The sequence below is a fragment of the Cinclus cinclus genome, chromosome 2, assembly GCF_963662255.1.
Source record: "Cinclus cinclus chromosome 2, bCinCin1.1, whole genome shotgun sequence".
Lineage (NCBI taxonomy): Eukaryota > Metazoa > Chordata > Aves > Passeriformes > Cinclidae > Cinclus > Cinclus cinclus.
The window spans coordinates 58,112,491-58,137,541 of record NC_085047.1 but is presented as its reverse complement, the minus strand read 5'-3'; the positions used below and the strand labels follow the sequence as shown (position 1 = coordinate 58,137,541).

General features: G+C 40.4%; 1 protein-coding gene across 1 annotated transcript in view; it reads right to left on the bottom strand.

Moving 5' to 3' along the window:
- The window catches only part of ENOX1 (ecto-NOX disulfide-thiol exchanger 1), a 127,533-nt gene that overhangs the window by 5,675 nt on the left and 96,807 nt on the right, over positions 1-25,051 (bottom strand). The window contains exons 9-11 of the mRNA XM_062514773.1: positions 20,791-20,898; positions 16,792-16,848; positions 556-658 (exon numbers count right to left, since the gene is read on the bottom strand). Coding sequence (XP_062370757.1) covers positions 556-658; positions 16,792-16,848; positions 20,791-20,898 — 268 coding nt within the window. The remainder of the gene's footprint in view (positions 1-555; positions 659-16,791; positions 16,849-20,790; positions 20,899-25,051) is intronic.

Genomic DNA, 25,051 nt, shown 5'->3' with positions numbered 1-25,051 from the left:
AGCTTTAGGCACTATTTAGGAGTTTATTTAAAAAAATTTATTCTAGGTAAAGGTTATGACAGTCCTTGTGGTATTCTTTATAAATATTAATATTTATTCCCTTACCTAATGTCAAAGGCATAAATCTGGCTTGCTTAATACATGCAGTATATGTATTTTTTGCTTGGTAGTTTACTAATATTATTTCTATCCCCTTCTTCTTCACCACTTTGTGCAATAATCATGTAACAAGCTATACAACTCTGACCTGCTAAATCTTGATGTAAATAAAGTCATCATACATTCATGCTGCAAGTCTAAATGCAGATCTTGCAATTTTCTACACACCTGAAATCCTTTCATTAAACTACAGAACTTTTCAGAAAGACAAAGTTCAAATTTCACTAGTATTTTAGGATTTGTCTTACTAAAAGCCATTCTGAATATAGATTAATATAAACGTCTATTTTTCTTTTTTACTTGTATTAGCACAAAGATGTGTGTAAACATACATGCAAAAGAGAAACTTGTTAGAAGGCATTTTGTTCTCAGAAGTCTTCTTTGGGGTTATCTTACCTATTAATAGTGCCTCTTTCTCTGATTTTAGACCGGGGCTTCGTTTCTCTGAGTTTTTTTCTCTGTCCTGGTTGACCAGTGCTACTGTCAATACATTGATTTCCTATAAAGTTTAAAAAAAAACCAACAGGTGGTCATGTAGATTTCATTTACCTCAATTAAACTTGTCTGCTTCCTTTGAACTCTATAAAAAAACCATTACTTTAATTCACATCTAAAGACAAGACAATTATAAATAATTGATCCATTTGCAGAATATTAAGACACATTTGAACAACCTTTCTGCCAAGTGCTGCCAAGAAAAGAAATTTTACTTTCAGAGTAAGTAATAACTTTGTTGCTAGTGCTTCTTCATTACAACAGCTGAAGAGATTGTGCCATAAAATGTGAGGATAGTCAGAAAACTCACATCTTGTAGCTATTAAAGCTGTAAACCAAGACTGCCTCCAGGGAACATGGATGCAGACATTCAGCAACAGTCATAAGAGTAAATTCAGCAGTCACTAACATTTGTAGCTGCTAGAGCACAACCCTCTACCCTGTTACACTCTTCAACCAGTGCCTGGCACGGCATTGGCCCATCCCAAACAATTCTCAGGCATGTTTTGGGGGTTAGCACATTTCAGGAAGACCTGAAAGGAGGTTTGCATAAATCTGTCTTGTTGACTAAAGAGCACCAACCTGAGGGGCAAACAAGTCAAGGTTCCTACTTGGTGCTCTTTTTTTCTGGAATCAGGTGGCCTGAACCACCTAAATGTCATCTGAGAGATCACATAGCAGATGCTCCATTGAGAGTACCCAGGCAGTTGTCTGACTGGGTATATGTGACGTAAATAAATTATTTCCAAGGCATGCAAGTGGCCTCAGAGTGCACTGCACAATATTCAAGCATATCCACAGGCTGTTTCCATGGAGCAGCCAATGTGCAGTATCTCGTTCCTCAGTGAGGCAGTGACTCATGCTGCTGCATCTGCTCTGTGAAGTGCTCAGCAGTTCCATGCAAAACCTCGGAGGCAGAGAGCATGGCGTTGGAGACACGGTGGTGTGAGGTGGGACTGTGAAGGAATGCAGCCCTTACTCTGTTTGAAGGAGTCAAAGTAAGCTGCTGGAGCTTGTGTGGGACTGGGCAGCCTTAAATGCAAGCAAAAATATACTATTTGGTGCAACGATGCGGCTCATTTGGGACATACCCATGGTGTGGTGCCTTGCTCCAACATTTTTGGCAAGCATTTTTGGCAATAAAAGAGGGACACTGGGCTTGGGTTGTTCTGAGGCATTTTGGAAGGTGTGAATAATCCATGCTAAAAAAAGGTATAAACTCCAAAATATGTCAAATGTGCCTCTTTATGGATGACTAAAGGCTTCAGACTGGTAAAAAGAGTCACACACTTCCTCAATTTTAATTGAAAAAGAAAAAGGAACAACAGACAGCATCACCCCAAACCCCCCAGTGATGCAGCCTGTGCTCTTCACAGGCCTGCTCCGGGGGCAGCTGCCCATGGCTCAGATGCATCGTGGCTTCAAGTGTTCCTTCGTGTCACGAAGAACGAGCTGCCACGTGCTGGCTAAGGAACTCTGTGTGCACATAAGTGACATACATGCAAATGTGCATCCTCAGCCCCTAGCAACAAGGGGCTCTGACAGGTCCTGGCTCCCGCTGAATGAGGTGTGAGGTCCATTGGGTCACCTGGGCTTTGCTGCAGTTGTAATGGCAAGCTGAGGCATTCCTCTTGGCCACAGATCTGTGTGTAGTTTGTGCATGTGTCAGCCTTTGCTGGCTTTTTAGTTAGTAGAGATAAAATAACTTTTTAATTGTCTATTTTAGTTTAGGAAGTCTGCAGTTCGAGAGCTGGCAGTGATTCCCCTCTTAAAATAATGGTGTTCCTGGGTGCTCTAGCAGCTACATCACCTTGACACTAACTCCTGTAGTGTTGCAATGCACAAAGCACATTATAGCAGCAGCATGCCCTAAATTGTCAAGCATTGTTGATTCCCCTCCTGGCAGAGCCAAAGACTAATGCAAATTCTGATCTACTGCTGGCCATGACATCCAAAAGCAGTGAAAGGAAACTCAGGAAAGAAATGGAAATAAAAGGTGCTTCCATGACTTTCTCCAAGAGGGCAGTAATGACAAGGGGGTTACAGATAGAACAGAGCTGGATGACAGATTCTGTGATACTGAAGCAGAAAAGCAGAGTAGCAAATGCCACCAGAGCTTGTGCAGGTTAGGATGTAACTTTGACTTCATCAGAGACAGAAAAACAGTCTAAAAATAGCAATTCCTGAGAGGGGAAGGTGGGAGCAGAGAGATGTGCATTTGATATAACAGGCCCCATACACAGCACACTTGCAGTCTCAGGTGGGATTGGAAGTTTTGTCAAGCAGTGATGCAGAGAAAGAAACTGTAATCCCATTGGGAACAACGAGCAGATGGATTCTCATTTAATGCCTAGATTTGAGCTTGTGCAGGATGTTTTGTATGATTTATAGGACAGTGTAAATGGATGCTAAAGGAAGTCACATCAAGTCTTCCTTAGCTCTATGTTAGAACAGAGGATAAAAGAGTAAAAATTTTTTTATGGGGAAGCCTGAGGAAATGAGTGGCAAAGATAGATATTCAACAAACCACTGGCTTTAGAAGAAAGTTGCAGGTTCTTTGAGGCTTTAAAAGGAGAGGTTTCTGCCATCCAATGCTACCTGCTGCACAGAAGATAATAATTTAGATCACTCTGATGTATTCAGCTGCCAAAAGAAGTTTGGACAGGCCATGCAAAAATACAGAGTGTGCATAGTCACATAAAGTAGATCAGAATTCAGTAGCAATGCTGCTTGGAATTAATAGTGGTTGAAGAGAAATGGCATAATTGGGTCTAAAAAATGGGTGTGAAATTCACCCAGAAACTGGGCTAATTATAGTGTAAATGAAAACCTTAAGAATTTGACAGCATAATGCAGATATAAATCTGTTACCTATGAAGCCTTTACAACAAATCCTCATGCAGTTAATTTACACGTTTTTAGAGTCACTACTTATGTTAACCCACAGAAAAAAGACTTTTAAGAGTACAAAGGTGAATGAGGCAATAAATAATTCGAAAAAAACAGGTCACCTCTCTGTTATAAGAAAAAAACAGTGATCACCAGATGCCTAAGGAAAATTATTTAATATATGCTGCATTACAGTATTCCCTTTCTTTCCTGGAGACCATTCTTCATTTGGCAAATTATATTTTCTGAGGCCCTAAGCAGTCTCCTTCAGCAGGTTTCATTATAAAACGAATATTTTGCTACCATCTGTCAGTTACTGCATTAAAGGACAAGAACACAGCTGAGCATCTGCAAATGGGTACTTATTAGAAATGAAATGACCTTGTGAGAACTAAACACAGTGTGTGAAAGGCGTGATCCAGGTTAAATCACACCTGGAGATCATTAGGGACCTAGTCCTAATTATTATTCACCAATGATGTCAGGTGCTGGAAAACAAGGGGGACCAATTTGATGACGACAGCTCCAGAGCAGCTCAGTATGAATGCAACCACTCTGTGTGATGCCCTTACCATTGCCAGCTTAGAGCTTTTTCTTGCAAATAACACTTTAATCCATCAGCAGATAATGAAAAGTCATGAATTTGCCTCAGGGTACTGCACCCCTATGGTTCTGCAGAAATCCCTTGGGACTAGCATTTTGATTCAGGGCTCCCTGCATTTGAGCCAGGGAGGGAGAAACAGACAGAGTTCTTTCTGGAAAACTTCCAGGAGAACTAGCTGGATAATACAGAGGACAGCAAATAACAATTTTATCCCATGGACTATTAATTTTCATAAGCAGATCTCTGACATCACCATTGACACAGAGCTGAGAGCTGTGGAGAGTTATACATGGCAGTTTTGCACAAAGATGTATAAAGCCTGGCTCTGAGTTGGGAGAGAAGTTAGGTTTCCATCATTCACTCAAGTACCTTGGCTTCTTTTGGAAGAGGCATGGGCAAATATATTGCTCCAAAAGTTGCCTGGTCTCACTGTCCAGAGAGCAGCTGGGTCTAATACTGGAGACACAGCAAATGGGAGAGTGACTGTTGAGAGAAATGCACGTGCCAGAGGAAAACACAGAGCTCCTGAAGAGCAGCAGAGATGTGGTGATATTCTACAGAAGATAGTCACAGATCCTGTAAGAACAAAAGGCTAGCTCTGCACTTCAGGGCTCTAGCAGATCAGAAAGCTCCAGTTATTTAGGCTGGATAACTTGGATCTTTCTCTCCTTTACTGGTTTCTTTTTTCCCCTATGGGAAAGTAAGATATTAAATAAAAAATTCTCAGTTTAGATAGCATTAATCCTCTTCAGGTCAGTCTTGAACTAGTGAAAAAAAGGCAGACACTATAAAATATTTGTTCTTGCCTGAAAATATACGCATCCCTAAAAATGGGGGGAGTGAGGACTTGATATTCTCCATCAACACTGAGAAAGAGTTGAACAGGGCTTGCACAGTAGCTGCCCTACCTGGAAACCCCTCTGGCCAGAGTGCAGCTCTATACCATCTGTTGTTCAGGACTGTGCTTTGAAAGGCAGAATATAGGATTTAATAAATGTGGCATTGAAGATATCTGACATGTGCCCAGGATGCAATGACATTCATAGAGATGAAATATTCCCTCCATTCTCTGGATAATCCAAGTATTTGATAATTACCTTTGAATCTAGAGGGAATGATGATTGTTTGTATACTGTTTCTTTGTTGTAATTTATTGAATTCTGAAGAATTTTGTGGTGAAGGGGTAAAAGTAATATTGTGTCTTCTGAAAGGCCCAGTAAAAATCCCATAAACTATCAGATTCTGGAAAAGTTTGCATTTTTACTATATGTACAAAGCCAATTGTCTGATGCATTAAAACAGTGGCAGAAAAGGGAAAGACTTGATGTTTGTCACAACAGGCAAAACAGAGCAACTGCTGAATGCTGTTAGATGTAAGGGATACACCACACTTTCTCATCAGCCAGGGGATTTATGAGAGAAAATGAGTAGGAGGAGAAAAACCTATATATCTGAAACATAAGCAAAAATTTTGCAGGCTATTAACAGCAGGCCAGAGAGATGCTGTAAGCTTGGAAATAAAAGGTAATTTTAAAATTCTGATAGAAGAAATAGCCATGCACACATGGTACCAAACCCACATCCTATAAGCTATCGAAAGACCTATGTGCACCTGCTCTGAGCACACAGAACCAGGCTTGGACTTCAGGTGAGTTTGCCCAAACTGCTTTATGAGGACCAGGCAGGTTTGACTGCAGACTTGGGTTGAAACTGGTCTGCAGCATGAACAACTGTATGTATTTAATTTCTTTGCATTTATCTGTGAACCTTCTATAGTCTGGTATAGATGGATTTGTTCTGTTAGTCTTTCTTTAAATGTGCTTCAGAACTACATCTGAAAATTTAATCTTGCAGTTTTAACCTGAGTGGAGCATAATTCAATAACCAATCAAGTGAATGGAAGTCTTGCAATACTTTCAATGCACATCAAGTCAGGCATCTTAAATTTATGGGGACATGCAAGGCTGAGGTACAGGACAACTTCTGACAGCTTAGCATGGTTGTCAGTTGAGAATGGGCTACTGTCCTTGTCTATGTTCTCATCTACGGTGAATTCAAAATTATTCAATCCAAGTTGAACTAAGTTACAGTAAAAGAGCTTATTTAAATTTAAGTTAAATCAAATTTCCTTGCAAATGTGGCAATGTATGGGTACGCTCAAGGCAGTGATTGTGACTTAGATGATCACAGCATCACAAAATCATGAAGATGACCTTGGGAGATCTCTAGTCCAACCTTCTGCTGAGAGCAGGATCAGCTGCAGGGGCAGAGCATGTGGATGTGCAACAGAAAGGTAGCAATCCAGTGGCTCAGCAGTTTCCCTGCAACATCCCAGTCCTGCACCCTTATCAACAGAGGGGTATATCTCTGTCCCCTGCAGAAGGGATTTTTCCAACCACCATCAATTGCTCCATCCTTGTAATACTTGTGATTCAGGTCTTATTTCCATAAGCACAAAGGAGCACAGACAAGGAAAATGTGATAACCTAATCAGAGAAAGCAGAGTCCCCTGACCCAGCTCATCCCAGGGCTGTCACAGGAAAATATCAGCCCCAAGAGCTGAACATGACACAGTGAACATCAGTCCACCTCTCTGAAACATCCTACAGACTGAGGGAGCACTGCTTGTAGGAATATGGGACTTGTTAGGATGTAGGAGCAGAACATTATGGGGTTGTACAAAACCTAATTGAGTGACTTCAAGCAGCAGGGAAAAGGAGGGATCATGACAGTCTGGGAGGGGATAAAAAGGAGTGGTTAAAAGGGAGTGGTTGCATGCAATCAGGTTGCTTGTCAGCACACTTCTCTGGGCATGATGACTGTATAACACCCATTAAATGAATTTCTCTTTTCCTGGATGAGGGACTCTGTTCTCTGTCCATGGGGGGGACTGTGAGGGCATCTGAGCAGAGCAGCTGGAATGGGATCAGCAATCAGTTAGAGGGACCTAGGTGTCCAAGCCACCAACTAGGGACGCCTGGGGAATGGCTAAATTACTAGTTTGTGTGTGTGTGAGGAGCCAGTTATGGGACAGCCTGAGAGTCAAGGTCCAGTTTCTGGAAGGATTCACGTTGTGTGTATGTGTAAGAATGCACATGTATTTCATGTATTTCCCACGAATGGACCTTTATCATGATCAGCCAGAAAGGGCTGTTTGTGTACCTCAGTGCTGTTCGTGTTTATGACTGCTGAGTTTGTGCTGACCTGTGTGCCTGGCCATGTGTATATAGATGGATGCATGTGATGCATGTGTTGAAGATGTGTGTTCTTCCACATGTCTGTGAGGAATATGTGATCAGTGTAGCTGCATGTTGATTCCATGGAGCTATGACCCCCTTGTCTTTGTCAGGCTGTCAGGATTCCGCATCTCCCAAAACCAGTAATACTTGGTTTGGGCAAAATGTCTCTAATTCTTTCTTTAATGGAACTTGTTCCCCTTCATTGGCTACACACTGTGTTGTGATGTTATGTGTGAACATTTGCTTGAATGTTTGAACTCTGAAAGTAACTTAAAATTGTCCTAACTTAAATAAATATTATGTATGTTACATAGCCGTTCTCTCTGTCTCTCCTCTCCAGTGACTGTTTCTGACTCTCTGCTGACTACTCCTCTAAAAATACTCTGACTAGAAAATTGCTCATAATTTTGATTAATATCATTATTTTGTTGTGTCAAATGAATTAGCTTGTGCTGGTGAGTTAACTACTTCCTAGAAAGCTTATCTTTTACATGGTCCTAGCTCCTCACAGCCTAGGAATTGATTTTAGAAAAGCGGCTAGCACTAAGTTAAATGGCCTTGTGACACACTATCAATATGCAGAGAGGTTTCTTGGCCTTTTCTATTTGTACTGGGATAACTCAGTTTACACTAAAAATTTGCAGTGGTGCATCACATATGAAAAGAATAACGCAAGGAATGAGGCATCGAACCATCTGCCCAAAACCAGAGCTCCCACAAGTAGCTACTGCCACTGTTAGAGTTCGTACCAGGTCAAAAATCCATTTTAAAAAGCATTTGCTCTTCAATGTTTTTTTGTTTTTTTCCAGGATCTTACAGGATCCTTCTACTACCTACCTAGTGATGTAGAAGGACACATTTGCCATATGCTGCTTCTGCTGAATATGACTGGTCTGTCAATAGAAATGATATACACCAGGTTTCATCTTTTCATTCAAATCAAGCCTAAACTTGGTAACTTATTTTGTTCTGTGCAAGAAGTCAGTGTTGGTTTTGTCAGAAACAGTACATTGTAATTACTTTTAAAGGACACTCATATAGAAATTTACTTTTAAAATACACTAATAAAGTATTTGCCATTATTGTAAATTTAAGAGTGCACCAGTATGAACAAATAAGCAGTTGAAAACTTGAAAAATTATATGGCAATAAAATTCTAGAACAGCAACGTAGATGAATTAAAACTGTAAATATAAGACCTTGTGAATGAAAAACTTCAAATGGATGGATCTAAGGTTTGTTTATCTGATTTATCCTACATAACAGAAGCATTTTCAGGAGTGAAGATTAATTGTATTATGGTGCTTTTGACATCCTATTTTTCTGATCCATTTGCCAGAGAGATGCTTTCAACTTTTTCATTATAAAGCTTTTACTGTTGTAACATTCACCTGCTGAGTTTCAGGCAACTAGCAATAATCTAGAAAATGCTTTTCTCATTGAAACTATCTCTTTATATTTTTTCATTGTATTTGAGCACATTAATTTTATGGGAATGTACATATGCAAAATATGGATGACTAATAGGAAAGTTACTTCATGCTCATTTTCAAAAGTATGATCAGGTTGCTTCATTTTCTAAAGCTGGATTTATGTGTAGGTTCCTGATGACTTAACACAGATGTTTTATGTGATGTGAAGGTGGTTGCTTTGCAAGATAAAAGGTAATTGTCATTTTACATACTTTGTTTTAGGGAACTGCAGCAAACCAATGGATGGCTTGAAAGTGTCACTTGCCCACCAGCTGTGCTGAAGTCATTGTAGGAGGAGATACTTCATGTTTACTTGAGATTGAGAATTTGTGAAAACCATTTGAAATGGTCTTTAGCACAAATATTGCTCTTGCAGTCTCCTCTAGAATGATGCACTTCCGAAAGAAAGGTTAAAGAGAGAGAGAAAAAAAAAAGCAGTTTGTTTCCCTTCTGGGATTTGTAGAAGTTTTGAAAATGACTTTGTTGAAATTAAAAGAAGTAACAGACAGGGAAAACTCAACTTTAAATGTCCCATGTGAGTGAATGGTTGTATTTGAAAGATATTAATTTTAGGGATCTCCACATCTGAGTATGCAAGAAGTACTTAAACACTTTGGAGTTCTTACTCCTTTGGAGTAGATCTTGGTCAGTATAACAAACTCTTTCTGAGGTTTCTTAAAGCGACTCGGAAATACTGTTTGATGAGAAGAGAAACACGACCCAGCAATCTGAGCTTGCAGCCCAGAAAGCCAACTGTATCCTGGGCTTCATCAAAAGAAGAGTGTCCAGCAGGTTCAGAGTGTCCAGGCAAGGAAGGGGATTCTGTCCCTCTGCTCTGCTGAGACCCCACCTGTAGGGCTGCACCAGCTCTGGGGCTTCCAGCCTAGGAAGGACGCAGAGCTGTTGGAGCAATGTCAGAGGAGTGCCATGAAGATAACAGGAGGGCTGGAGCATCTCTCCTGTGAGGACAGGACAGTTGGGGTTGTTCAGCCTGGAGAAGGGAAGGTTCTAAGGAGACACCTTAGAATATCTTCACATACCTAAAGGGGGATGCAAGAGAGCTGAAGAGGGACTTCCTACAAGGCCATGTTGGAACAGAACAAGTAGAAATGGCTTTACATTGACAGTGCAGGTTTAGATCCAATTCAAGGAAGAAATTCTTTACTGTAAGGGTGGTGAGACACTGGCATGGGCTGTCCAGAGAAGTTGTGGATGCCCCATCCGTGTAAGTGTTCCAGGCCAGGCTGGATGGGGCTCTGAGCAATCTAGTCTAGTGAACGTTGTCTCTGTCCATGGTGGGGGATTGGAACTAGATGATCTTTAAAGCCCTTTCAAATGAAAAACCATTCTGTGAAGAGTGGCTCTTGGGAATATTGAAGTTCCTTTCTCACTTCTGCCACTTTTTTCTGTCTGTTCCCTGAAAGCCAGTTGGAAGGCTGTGTGGGGTGCAGCCCCCAGGACTGCAGTAGCAGGCTTGTGGCTGAAGCAGAAGTGGCCCATCATCCTTCAGGTGGTTGCGGGGGAGCCTGAGTGCTCTGACAAGCCAATCTGCCTTGCACACTGTGTGGGTTAAGCACACAGCTGCATATGTATAAAGCTGAATGTTATTCCTCACTAGAAATGACAGGATGACTCCTGTATACGTGTGCAGTATAAATACTCCGGGAAAATGCTTTGGGATGAAAGGCTCCACACAATGATCAGATATTATTAAAATGTCAGGTAGCTCTGGGCATTGAAGATCTGTCTCCCTGTGGAGCTCATATGAAATTTAAAGTAAAAAAAAAACTTTTGTGATTTGCTGAGTGGGTGGCTGAATGGGTTTTATCATTGTGTCTCAGAGTTCTCTTTCTCCTCCCTCGGATGATCAGAATTCACTGCAATCAAAGCCAAGTCACTCTGACACTCTTAATTAGGGACAAGGGAAGTGGTGTGATTTCTTGCTGCACATTAACAAAGGGGTTATTGCTACAGCCCAGATCTACTTCAGGTAGCACATTCTGTGTCAGAATATACCTTGGTTTGCTCCCTGTTTGCTCCCTGTAGGGTTCAATCATGGCTGGAATCTCAGAGACTGATTTAGCCAGCAGAGATATCCTGTACCACGCTAATGAAACTCTCACTGTCTTCTGAAATGGCGAACTAGGGCTGGGGTGGCAAAGGGGGGAACTCGGAGAGATTTGATCTACCAGTGTAAAAGAACTTCAGAAGGCTGAGCGGGCTCTTTGATAACATCCTAACCAGCCTGTTAAACTCCTGCTACTTTTCAGGCCTCGTGGTATTAAATTCAGGGGGTGGTCATTCCTTGTGCCTGTCGCAGCAAGTAGGAAAGCTGCTGATCTGTGAATGGTCAGCACTGCTTGAATCTATCATGCTCCATGTGCCTTAAATTGAAAGAAATGAGTGATGGAGGGGCTACAAATGAAAGTCTGAAATGGAAAAGTTAGGGAGTAGAAAGAGGCACAGCCCCTCCCACCCCCTGGTACTGGCCCCACCGGGACAGGAGAACCTGAATACAGACAGTAAATGCATCTCTCTAAAGCCCCAATGGCTCCAGTCCAATCAGGGTAAGGGTCCTTGAACCTTCTCCTCATGATACAACACACCCATGATGAGAAACCAAGCCCTACTTCTCTCTTCTCAAGGAGCTGTCCTCATCCCTGCACTCTCCATTATTCCTGGCTGCTCTCTTCATACACTTGCAGAAGGGAGCAGTTACAACAAAAGGGGCTGGAGGGTGCCCGTAGTCCGTGCTCTTTTCTTCTCAGGTGTGGCAGAGAGACAAACTCCAACTTCTGGCATTCCCTGCAGGAAATATCACCCCTGAGCTCATGGGTATGGAGAGGCTGCCAGGACCCTCTCCTTATCCTCTAAAGCACCCAGGTGTCACTGCCTCAGTTTCTGAAGTACCCAGACACACCCCTGTGCTCCAGAAATATCTGCTGCAAGGCGAGAGGACCTCATTGGGGGAGCACAAGGAAAACTTTGGGACTAATGTCAGTTTGCTGAGGCAAAGGTTCACAGCTTACAAACCTGGGAAGCTCAGACAGGAAAGAAACACACAATTCCTGACATTCCTGACCCCTGCACTTAGGTTTTCTGGCCTGTAACTTTAGACTAAAATTGCTCTTATATAAGCCATATTGAGCACATTTTTTATTGCAACCCTGTGCTCTTCTAGGAAGAGCATGCATTTTGAAGAGTGGGATAATCAGGAAATGACTGTTGCACACACAAGGAAGTGTAGCAGAAGAATCAGCAATCACTTGGGCTCTTCATCACTAAAGATGACCAACTTGTGTCCCACACTCCCAAACTACAGGGATGATTTTGCACTCTTCTAGCTCCTACTCCTCTCCCTGTGTTCAGGGCCCTTTCCATCTCACCTGGCTCAATGTGATGCTGCCACACTAAGTGGAGCTGCCAGATCAAATGGCATGTGTGTACTAACACATACACTAATATGAGACATTCACAGCAGGCACACTTGGATGCCTAAATTAAAGTCTTGTGTAGTGAAGCACAAGAAGTGAACTGATGAGTTTGATGGAATTACAGACTTTTCCAAAAGTTGAAGTGTATTAGCATTTTAAATCTTTGCCCAATTTGTTACAAAAGTAAGCCTCACTTAAGAAGCATCTTTACTTTGATGAAGATCATCAGTGACTAACCAACTCCATGAAAAGAAAAATCTAGGGTGTAGATGAGAGAGATCTAGGATGTAGAATATCATCACTTTCAGTGTAGTATAAAATGAACAATGCAGTGATACATCCCCCTCCTCAGAGTCAGGGATCATCAGGAAACTGCTTCAAAAGCAAATACAAAAGACAAAAATTAAAGGAAGAATCAACATTAAATGTGAGATGCTTGGTTGGACTCAAGAAATGCTCTCACAACAGCTTCAAGCATTCAAATGGAAAAATGCATCCCTACTTAATATTATTGATTTTGTGTCTGGAGAAAAACCCACAGAACATTGTGTGCAAGCTGCAGGAGATGCTAACTGAAGGCAGACAGATGAATGCAGTCAGTCAGTACTTTGTTCAAACAATGAAACTCAAACAAAACAAAAAGCTGGTCAAAAAAACCCTTGTGGTGAAATCAGTTCTCTGAAATATATTCATTTTATTATGTCTTGGTGATAATGAGGTAACCCTAAAAGTTATTTAGCAAAATTCTGACTTTTTTAACCTGATAGGAATTCCTTTAGTGACTTCAACAATGTCAGGACTTTGTCATTAAACTGCAATTGGCATTCAAAATGCTTCTGTGACCATTACCCATGTCTTGTTTTGGTCTGAATGTGGCAAATTGATACTCTTGATTACAATTTTACAGCACTTTTACAAAGGGTAGGAGTTATTCACAGCAGCCATCTAAGGAAGGTAGATAGCTGACAAGGGAGAGCAACAAACTCCTGGAAGATCACAGAGTAATTCTAAAATGAGACTTGTATAAAAAAAAAAAATCTTCCTTTCTCCATTTACAGTAGAGGGATATCACAGATATTCACCTTCTGACCCTTAAAACAAGGAATGTATTCACTGTATTTGCATGCAGCACCATATTTATACTGAATTCAGAAGTGAGCAAAAGGAGATCTTTGATCAAAACACAGAATTAATTTATGTACTAGAGGCTTCACAGAAAGCCACTGAATTTACAGAAAGAGCAGAAGAATAAATTGTCTTTGTAGAGTTAGTCACAAAACATGTGATTAGCATTTTCAGATTGCAAAATGGTCTCTACTCGAGCACAGCTCCCAAACAAGATTATTTTTTTCATGATGGAAGTATTCAGGTCCCAAGAGTCTGGGAACACCCTTGAAGAGGACTATATCTGAAACTATGATGGTCCATAGGTCACTACTTTTACTTCAGTTAAGACAGAGATGTGAATGAAATACCATTATATGGCAGCAATGAAGAGCAAATGAAAAGGGGGTCAGATTAGAAGCAAGGACTGATCTCTTCCAAAGCACAGGACTGATGGAAATGAGCACTCAGTGACAGCACCTCTGGCAGTGCTGGCTGTTGAAGTGTCTGTTAACACCAGGCCAGAATATCGGGCTTTGTGTACTGCCTGAGCCCAACATTTGGCCTTTCCTGACACAGAGTATAGCTGGGAAATGTCAACAGCCATAACAAATATTACTGCATGTACCTGGCAAATCACTCATGAAACACCCTTACGACTCTGTACAGAACCTTGTAAGATGGTTTTTCTTTGTGGAAATAATAGATGTACGGGCTATAAGCTAAAATTTCAGTCTACCCCACCCCTGCAGATTTGTGCGTGAACTGACATGCAGGGAATGTGACACTGCAATTGCTCCAGCCTCTTATTCAACTTAATTCTCCTGCAAAAACAAGAGGAAAAAAATGAAGGTCAATTTGTAGGTTGGGCATCTATAAATTACTTCAGGAGGGAGGTTTTTCTTTTTCCAAAGGTGTCCAGATCCTTGTCTCCCTTTCAGGATGGTTTCACATATGTAGAAGACCAGCTTAGGTCTAAGTATACATTTTCATCTGTATCTGATTTTGCTAAGAAAAATAGTTCCACATTTTATTTTAAATAACACCATTTTATAATGTAAAAGATGATGCAGACTAGTACCACCAGGAGAATTTCTGAGTGAAGAAAGTAATCTTTAAGGTTACAGTATGGGCTTCCTTGATGTGTATGCACTGTGCCTAAAGTTTTCTAGGAGCCTGATTTTCTGCAGAGTAAGTAATCTAAATATGCCACAGTGTGAAGATAAGATTGTGTGTTCAGTGTACAGGCATACGTTGCCATTTTTCCTTCCCAACACCTCCCACTACTGCTCAGCATGTAGAGGTATTTCATTTGCTGAATGCAACCTGTCATCTGTAACAAATATATCCTAATCCAATTATATGCATCACAGTTCACTAAGAACCACGTACAAGCCACCAAGCCTTCTTCTCTTTGATCATCCCTGATTTGCACAGTGGCCAGGGGCAAAACCCACAGAGTCTGCTGAGAATATATGTGGAGACAACCTGCAAGGCACAACACCTGAGTGCTACATATTTGATATAAATGACAATTGTTTAAAAGGCACTTCAGCTTCCATTTTACAAAGTTCATTATTGTAGCAAATGTTTTAACATCAGTTCTTTCCCTCTATTTCTCTATTTCCATTTGTACTGCTGTGCTTTCTCTGATTTCATGGTGGTATTATTGTTGAATACATGGCTGTGACTGTGACTCAATAATTGTAACTATCTGGTTTCCCTCTTTGCCATTAATCTAGGTATTGACTTCTTTTCTTAAGAGTCATATATTGCTTTGAGATCAGCTGGGGAAGAGCTCATGGAAAAAAACAGCAGAAAATAGACTTTCTGTTCTATGGAAAACCCAGGCATTTGAGGAACTTGTACATTTACAAACTGGGTCAGAATACTACCTTTTGAAAAACGTACTATTAACCAAAGATTCTGAAGTATTTTGTTTTAGGTATCTGGGAATGATGCACCAAAACACTCTCTTAACAAAATTTAAATGTTTCCTTTTAATGCTATTTCAACCTTCATATTATATAAATATAAAATGTTCAAGTACTTCTGTTTATTCAGTTACATATGAGCCAAAAGGGTACAATTTGAAGCTTTCAGGTAATTTCCCTTTAAAGCATTTCAATATTGCAAGACATTGTTTCATCTACATTTTTGGTCTGGAAGCAAGTTGTTTTAGAGAGTTCATAAGACTTAGATTTAGATATTCCTCTAGAATTTCCTTTGGGAAACCTACAACCAGCTATTGTACAGCAACCAATAGTTTTTAGCTAGCATGTGTGAATATTTCAAGATCATCATTGGATTAATGTATTTTTGGTTTGTGAACACAATCTTTCAAAGGGGCAATGGGATGCTGTGCAGACAGTCTGCAGCTGCAGATTTGTTGGAGCTATCAGACAATATTGAATGTCTCCTGTCCAAATGTTGAGAGCTACGAGGCTCTATCGACTTCACTGCGGAAATGGATCACAATGAATGAGATTTAGGAAAGGATTAAAAAAACGAAGACAACATTTCCTTATCAGAAAAGCAGTTCACAAAATTTAAACCATTCAGATTTAAAATAAAACTGTTTTCCTGACTGAGCCATTAGACAACACATGGACTAAAACAGATGTTAATATATAAGTGATTAAACTGTTGCTAGTTCACTTGGCCAGGAGGAAGATATCATATATAATTGGTTTCAATATTCATATGTTTATGAAAAAGCACAAGACTGCATAGTTTAGATGAGAAACATAGAAGGAAACTTTCCTTTTTATTTTTTTTTCTCTTCTTCCCTAATGGAAATTGCTGTTTGGACAGCAATCATTAAGGGAATAACAGAGGCAATTTTTTTTTTTTTTTGGCAGCAGGTTTTAAAAAACAGGACCTTAAGAGTCGTTTAATGTTTTTTACCAAAATAATGATTCAATGAATTTATTTAGTCCTCTTGTGAAAATTAACAGTTTCAAAATTATACACATATATGAACCACTTCACTCAGAACTGAAATATGGCCAGGCTTGCCCAGCTGCAAGGTGGCAGCCACAGAGACAAATGGTATAACTTTGTAGCTTGACTAATCCTGGACAGGGCACTAAGGAAAAACATTTCTTTTGTAGTTGTTTCCATGGTATCTTTAACACCCACATAGAGCAAGTAGGACACTGGTTGTTAAAGTCTCATCCAAATAAATCCTACAAAGTAAATTGCATGGAACCCAATTTATCTACCTCGAATGAAGTTTGCTGGGATTTGAACCTGTGGCTTCAAGAAAAAAACCCAGACACTTCAAACCTGATGTGCAAATCATTCAGCCATTCAATCAGCTGTAAGACACACATAGTAAATTTGAGACCATACACATACATGTACTAAATCTATACATAGACAGATGTACCTACATTTGCTTGAGATTCATCATGCCCATTGATTTCTGCTAATTCCTTGGTGCTTTTTAACTGCAAAGAGTGAAAAAAACCAAAACAGAACAAAACAAGCACATTACTTCAGTATTTCTCACAGTTATCTTTGATTTATTTGAAGGAACATTTTATAAAGCTTCCAATGAGAAAAACAGATGGAGCATATAATTCTAATGAGTTTTTGCTCAAACCATTTTGAAACCAACATACTTAAGGCTTGATAGGTTGGCAAAAAAAAAAAAAAAAAGGAAAAACAATAGGAGTGGGTCATTATTTTTTAAATAATAAGATTAGAAAGTAGTTTCCAGGCATAAAAGGTGCGCAGATTTCTCTATCAAGAATAATAAACAATTTAATTTCCCATTGTTGTTGCTATTAATTTAAACTTTACAATATTTGCAAGTTGCCACTAGCTAAATAGTGTTTCACCAATGATTACTTTTGAATGATATATTTTGAGGTAAGATGCCAAAGTGCTACTACATATTGTCTTCCTGACAACGCACCTAAATAACTGACATGGCTCCTGGGTATGATGGAAAAGGAGGGGAAGTGAAGAATAGCTCTTTTATTTAACTAGTGGCAGGAAGAACTTAGGAGACACTGCAAATATATGACCTGAACAGGATTTTTTTTCCCCCTCCTGAATTAGCTTTCAAGGGAAAATCCAGGATTACATTGGGAATTGTAAAGATCACTCTCAGGAAATTTAAGGAAAGTCCTAGCCCACATCTTGAGCCACAGTGGAATATGCTGTCATTCATCCTGTGATTGAGCAAACAGAGCAAAGAGGAGACACTGCAGCTCTCCTGAGCCTGTAAGCCATGGAGGTTTGTACACTTAAACTCACAGAATCGTTTGTTTTTTAGGTTAAACTCTGAAGAGTCATGCACCAGAATTAGGTACTTATGCATTGCAATGCGAGATGTTGAAAGAGCTGTTTCCTGATTCTGCCAATTCTTCATGATAGAAATTCACCCAACATGAGCAGTCCTGTTGGGTTTGGCTGAGTTACTCATCTGAATATGAGGTCAGGAGAGCATGCTCAGTTTTGTAAATCTGTTCTGCATGCTGATGAGAGTGTCCTGAGTGCTCAAGGAATGCTGTTTATTGCTTGTGCTTTGCCTTTTCCTTTCCAGGTTGACAAAGTGCCATCACCCCTTGGTCACTGGCTCCCTGGCAAAGTGCTCTTCTGGTGACATGCCACATCCCCATCAGCCACATGTGGATTTGATAGGAGACTGGGCTCAGCCTGCAGCCACTTGCAGGCTTTCACCCTGACATGGCTTCCCTCCATTATAGCCCTGGCACTGCTTCATCAGTGAATATATTGCAGAGAGGATGCTTGAGCCTCTCCATCTCTTTTATTGCACACCATGCTCTGAAGAGAATGCCAGAGCTCAGGCAAGAAGATGCTTGCATCCATTCCAAGACTAGGACCTCTGCAGGAAGAGGTGGAGGTGAATGAGTGGAGATAATGGTGGAAGACTCAAGGGTAGAAAGTGTGCACCTTCATTCCCACAGGTTGAAGGCATGAGGTACCTTTTGTTCCAAAATTTCTTTTTCTAAATTATTATTTAAATTATATTCTTCTCTCACATGTTAAATAGAAAAATGCTGGAATAGGGAGCTCAGAAAAATGTACAATATTGAAAAACCAAGACTTGTCTTGCCCTCTACTCTGACTCAGGGCAAATCAGGGGTGAGTGTGACATTAGCAGTGGGGCAGTGTGCTGAGCCAACACAGAGAGCTAGTGCCAGCAACAACCAGGGGCCTGCCTGGAAGGAGAAGGGATCAGGAATCAGAAGTATCTGATAAATCTTATGCTGTGGTGGGGTAGGCCAGACTCAAACCAGCAGGAGTGAATCCCAGGAGCTGATGGCCACATGCTGGGTGTGATTCAGAAGCCTTTGACTGCAGCAATGCAATGTGGTGCACCAGCAAGTGGGACTTCTCCCAGCAGGACATCCCAGCCTGGATGTGGCTGGGTGGGTGCATGGAGAGCTGCACCTCCCCATGCAAATACGCCCTGAGTGAGGCAGGGCAGAATCCCTTTGCCAAATTGGGATGAAAAGGCAGTTTTCAGCAAACCTATCACAAAACCAAGCCATGAAGTCAAGGCAGGAGTCCTGTGCTATTTATTTCTGAAAGAAATGCTCTATTTACTTGGCTCGGCTGGATGATTTTCAATACCAATTGTGGATAAAACACACAGATAAGCTGTGGTGCTCATAAAGGAAAGCTGCAAGTCTTGGCAAGTGGGGGTCATTACTGCTAGGGCTTCTGCTGTTCTGGAAACTTTTGGAACTCATTCAAGGTTCTTGGAGGAGCACACTGGCTGCCTAGCACTCTTCAGGAATTCTGGCTACTTACAGTCTTGGCCTTAGGCGTGTTTCAGAGCTAATTCTCAAGAGAAATGCAGATCCATCCTGCCTTTCTTCCAGCTACTGTTTCGCCTGTCTGCCTAGCATGAGTGCACATTTGATTCACAATTAGCAAGAGTCTGCAGAGATTCAGAAGGCTGCCCTGGTGGTCCCTACTGGGCCTCACATTACAAGAACTTCCTATATGTTTTTGCAGCATATAATTGCTATAAAGATGTAAAATAACTTCATGGATGTTCTTTTTTTTTCATAAAGCACTTTACAATACTATACCTTAAAAGCCATGTGCAAATGGAAATGAAATGCAATTAACTCAAGAGATCTGGTGGAATCTATGTTTATAAAGATTCTGTCATTACCAATTCTGTTCTTCCTCATGGCATTTTCTGCATTACAGTCTTGCCTCAGCTGTCATTTAGGTTTTCTCTGTGCCCATAAGTGCTAAGAACATGCATCTGAACATAAAAGCTTCCAGAATCTAAATTACTGCTTTGTAGAATATATTCGTCATCAGATATGTACAAAGATATATGTTAAATGTGTAACAATGACCCAGCTTTCATAATGAACATTTAAAAAATCTGAAACTTAATTTACTTTTCCTAATGTGTACATTAAATGTATTCATTTGTCTGCAGATGTACTCAGACATACATGATGAAAAATATTGAACATAGCAATCATCAGCATTTTGAATTTCTGCCACCTAAGAAATTCAGATCCCACAAGCCTTAATCTGCAAATACTTAACCAAGCCATCAAATATTTTAGCTGAAAGCTTATATTGAAAGGGTTAAAATAAGATCTCAAAGCAGAGACTGTGCCTGTGCAGCACAAGGGAGGATTTTCAATTTCAGTGTGTCCATGCCACATGGTCTATACAGAAAACACATATTTGTGCACACTGTGCTTGCACACAGTGCACAATTTCTTCTCTAGATTTATAGATTTAGGGCTAGACCTGCTTTTTGCTGTGTAGCTATCCATCTTACAAGCCTTATAAAACAATACTATCAAATATACTTCTCTGTGTCATAGTACACTTTAGTATCAAAGAAGGTGGGAGAATCAGATTTACAGAGATTTGATTCTCACTGCTTAAGTAAGTGCAATGATAACTACTTTTCAAATGCCATTATAATAATGCCACTGCAAGTTTTTTATATACTCATACTTGTGTGAATTAAACAGGAGATGCAAAATGTGGGGTTTCTTCAATACTAATCTTAAAAGGAAGAATTGTTTTGGCTCAGGTATAGTTAACTCCTCCAACAGTTTTTTTTAATTTAGAGCAAAAACACTTATCAATGATATGCATGTAGAATACATAAGAGGAAATACTGCTCAAGACACAAAACCCACTATTGGATAGTGTAAAGTAAGGCTCCCTTTCCACTCTGTTTTCTGTTAGCCTAATCAGAGCAGACAGACAGGCCACATGAGGTTAGGTCTTGCTCACAGCATGTGAGCATTCTGTGGTCAGACTCCTTATGGATTTTGGAGGTGAAGCCATGAGACTTTCAGAGGTAATGGTTTCATCTTCCTTCCCCTTAGCATGCCTAATCCAGCATTTCTCCTGACAAAATCACCCACCTGTTCCTGCAGGACTTTAAGCATCGCTTGTGTATGTGTTTGCTCTTCCTTTGCTTGCTCCAGTTCAGATTTTTTGTTATTTAATTCTTCCTGTATGCTCAGCAATTGCTGCACAAACAAAAGAAGTTTCTGGTTAGCCTCGTCTGGATCCAAAGCAGTTTAAAATCCTCAGTTTGACAAATCCTCATTTCAAACAATGTTTTGCAGTCTGCTCCTACATTTATTACTGTTGCATAATCTGCTGTGTCTAAATGGACCAGAGGTAAATTATTTTCATCTGCATCTCCTTCTGCAGCAGTGCACCACAAGTAATGCATCTGTTAATGTGCATTAAGCTATTTGTTACATTAAAGTAAAAACTCCTGGTATAGTATGTCATCCACAGAGTGACTGTCACATTCATCTAAACCAAAATCTTAATCGTAGACGTATATGTCGTGGTTTTAATAATACTGGGGTAAACACTGTGGTACATAAATAATTTAAAAGCACAGCCCTTTAACATAATTAGTCATTGGCCCACAGCCATTTTCATTCTATGCAAAGCAATACTCTGGAAAGCTTTCAGACTGACTTGCCAAGAAGACAAAAGCTTTCAGTTTTGTTTTTTTTTTCCTTGTGCTGCGATATTTTATTAGATCAGGAAGACTGATGCCCTATAATCAATATATCAGCCAGGAAGACTGCTGATCTACTGTCAAAAAAAAAGAGCTATGACCAAAATCTATTTTTATGAAGAGAATTCTGGGATGAAGAAGCATATTTGAAAGCCCACGTCCCCTGATCTTCTCTAGCTTTAGATTCTGCATAGATTTATTGTGTCTGTCAAGAGCAGGTCAGCAGATTTAATTAATTCTGAAATAGTTACATGTTTTTGTATTAATGTGAAGAATGTTATACACTGATGAAGAGCAAGAGCAGACAAACAGGTTAAGAAAAGAGTTTATGTGTTTTCTCTTTGTGAATAAGAAAGGAAACTATGATTTTCTGGGGTAACATAATGCTCACAAGCACACTCCATTTAAAGGACTAATTGAACTACTAATTGCTTTACGAACACGCGTTACTGATTTAACCATGTACCTACATATAAAGCTTGGTTTATGGTTGTGCTTAGGGCTGGTGGCTGACTCAAACTGATGTTTCAGGTGTTCAGGCTCTTGAGAAGTTAGAGACAGCAGACCTAGAAAAAGTCTTGGCCCTCTTCCACAGCACTGGAAGTCCCAGGCATCGAAGGACGTGGTGTCAGCACTGTTTTCAGAGTGACTTGGAAACAGATGACATTTCAGGGACTGGTGGAGTTATTGGTAGTGTATTTCTGTTGTAAATAAACATCAGTTTGATGGATTAATTCAGCCACTGAAGTAAAAATACACGTGGGTATATGTCTGATTATATCTCACACACTCTACAGTCCAGCTGAGTTGGTTAGCTTTCTGATGGATCATGCCGCCTGGACTGTTCCCTGGGAGCCTTCAAGAGACATTCTGGTATGTGATTTCACTCTACCACAGCACAAGATCATTTTGAATCTCAAGATTTTTCCATGAAATAAATAGGTCTCTTCCACTGAGGCTCATACCCAACCAACTTTTGTGTGGGAAACTCTGTTTTAGCATTTCTTGAACAGGGACATATTCACCTTGCCTGCTGGATACTAACTCACACATTTTCAGAAAATACACTGGATTTGTGTACATTGCCATCGATCACACACTGATACCCATGCAGGTTCACATGCAGAAGGGACCATCTAGTCACCCCATGTAAACCCATATTATAACATACCTTTAAGGTTCACCTAGGATAGCTCTAGCTGATGTATGAAATTTAGAAAGAATGGACTCCAGTCCTCAGAAGAGAAGCAGAAAACACAAGATACCAGAAAGATGCCATAAGCCCTCTCAATGGCCACTATCTGAAACACCTGAGGTGTGATAAGCAGACTGTCACCTAATAGCAGCCAGTGAGATGTCCTCTCCTTCACAGCTGCAACCTGTTTGACCTCACACACCCAAACATATTATGAGAAAGGAGTTTTTGACTCCATTTCAGAGTCTTCTCTGAGTAGTTATGTCCCACCAGAGTGGCCAGACTCCACCTTCGTCCTGGTTGAGAGAATTTTACTCCAGCTTCTGGGAGAAACCCTATGGCCATCTTTTTGAACAACATAAACTCATATCTGGAGGATCCCAAGGGAGTTTTCAGTTCATCTTGCCCCTGAATAACCTCTCACTACCGAACGACTGCCACAAAGAGGAAACCAAGATTGACTCTTGGGTTGAACTTGTTTACACAACCGAAGTTAAATCTCCTTCTCTATCCCACCCACACCCTCCCCATGGTTCTTCCAGGTTTTACTTATTGCAGATCAGCTCACAAACTTCCACTGTTTTATTTTCACATCTCCCACTGTGATCTCCCACTGTGATTTGGTCTAATTATACATCTCTTCTTTTGACCCTGACTTTTCCTGTTTTGTGTTTAAGGCAATTTTTCCAAAACTGTCTGAACATGGGAGGAATTGGTGTGGAAAACACTGAGAGCATGAGAGAGAGAGGGAGATGTGATGCTCTGCATCTTTGTACTTGGCTCTGGACCAGCAAGGAACAGGAATCCCAGGAAAATATCCAACATTCTCAATTTCCCTGGGGTAAAAGAGTGTGCATTCCTATTGGACTATGAGCTACAAAGTCCTTGATATAAGACCTTCTAGCAGTCTTAGTGGTTAAACTGTCAACTATTGAAGGTATACTGTGTGTGCATAGGCTCCAAAAACAGTAAATGTGTGCTATTTTCACAGGGGTGGAAAGCAGAGTAACTGTAACTAAGATATCCTATGCCCAGTCATACATAAGTTTTTTCATTCACAGGGACTGGGACCTTCGCATTCAATCTCCAGAGATGTCAAAATCATTTAAAATTTGGAGCCATCCCTTGGGGGTTTAACCTTCTTTTCCTGTCCCTCATATTTATATCTAAAACCTGCAGAACTTGCTAATTTTGCATGGGTCTGGTTTGGATATTTCTTTTTCCTGAGCGATTGATGCTGCCACCAAGAAGTTGTAACAAGGAATTATACCTGCCAAACAGCATATTTTTCTCTTTTAGTCTCATTTTGGAAAATGAAGGAATAAATGTGACTGAAAAAATATCAGTCTAAGACAGATGAACAACCTTAAAATTTCAGCACAAACACGTGATGTTTGGCAAAGCTAGAAGCAAATGGGAAAAGGATCTTACACTGGCAGAAATGAGACAAGTTTCATAACAGGTAGTGCTGTCACGCCTGCTTATAAACAGACAGGTTTTCCATAAAGATTATAATGAATGATGCCAAGATGCAGGTATTAATTATTCAGAATTACTTTGTTTTTCATACATATATCTGCTTATTAAAAATTGATCCTATAGATATTTCTTCTGCCCTTCAAATTTCTTGCAACTATATACCAGAGTCAATCAAAATAAAAAAATATTCTTGGTTTCAATGATGATGCTGTCTGATACTGTTTCACTTACTTTGCCATCTCACACAGCCTTTCTGCCAGAGTTTCCCTGTGTAGGAAACAGACATATTACACTGATGGTCACCACAGCAATACAAACATCTTTTCTTTCGATCTTGTCTCACATCTCCAGCCATTCCCTTTAAACTTTGATGTTCCCAGCTTTGTGACACAGAATTCAGACAGAAGTTCCCCAGTTTTATCAGGCAATGAACTGATTTCATATCTATACAGCCAGGAAATACCCTTCTCCTATTTCTGTTTTATACCATGTCCTCAATGTGCAATTCTTTGTGTCTGTCAGGGTGCCCTGCATGTTACGCAAGCATCTCCCTGAACCAAAATGCAAGTGTCAGGAAGCAGAAAAGCACATCACAGAGCTCATCACAGCTCTGATGATCCTGAAGAGAGACACCTGCAGAGCTCCACCAATAGCAGCCTGGAAGCTCAGCTGGTCTACATGCAACCAAAAGGGTTTGTCACCACAGCTGCCAGCTTGACCCTAGGAGATGGAGCTGTGTAGTAGGACCAGATCAGACTGGCAGACATTACTAATATCCTCTTACTGGTATTTCCAGAGAGGAGATGGGAAAGCCAGAAAGAATTAATCTCCTGGTTGCCTGTCCAGAGATCAATCAATGCATTTTAGATCCCCCAAACAAAGGCAAGACATTGCTTCCAGTTGCAACTCTAGAAATGGTCTGATATGGTAGATATCACTATTCTATGTTAAGCTTCTTTCATTCAGGAGG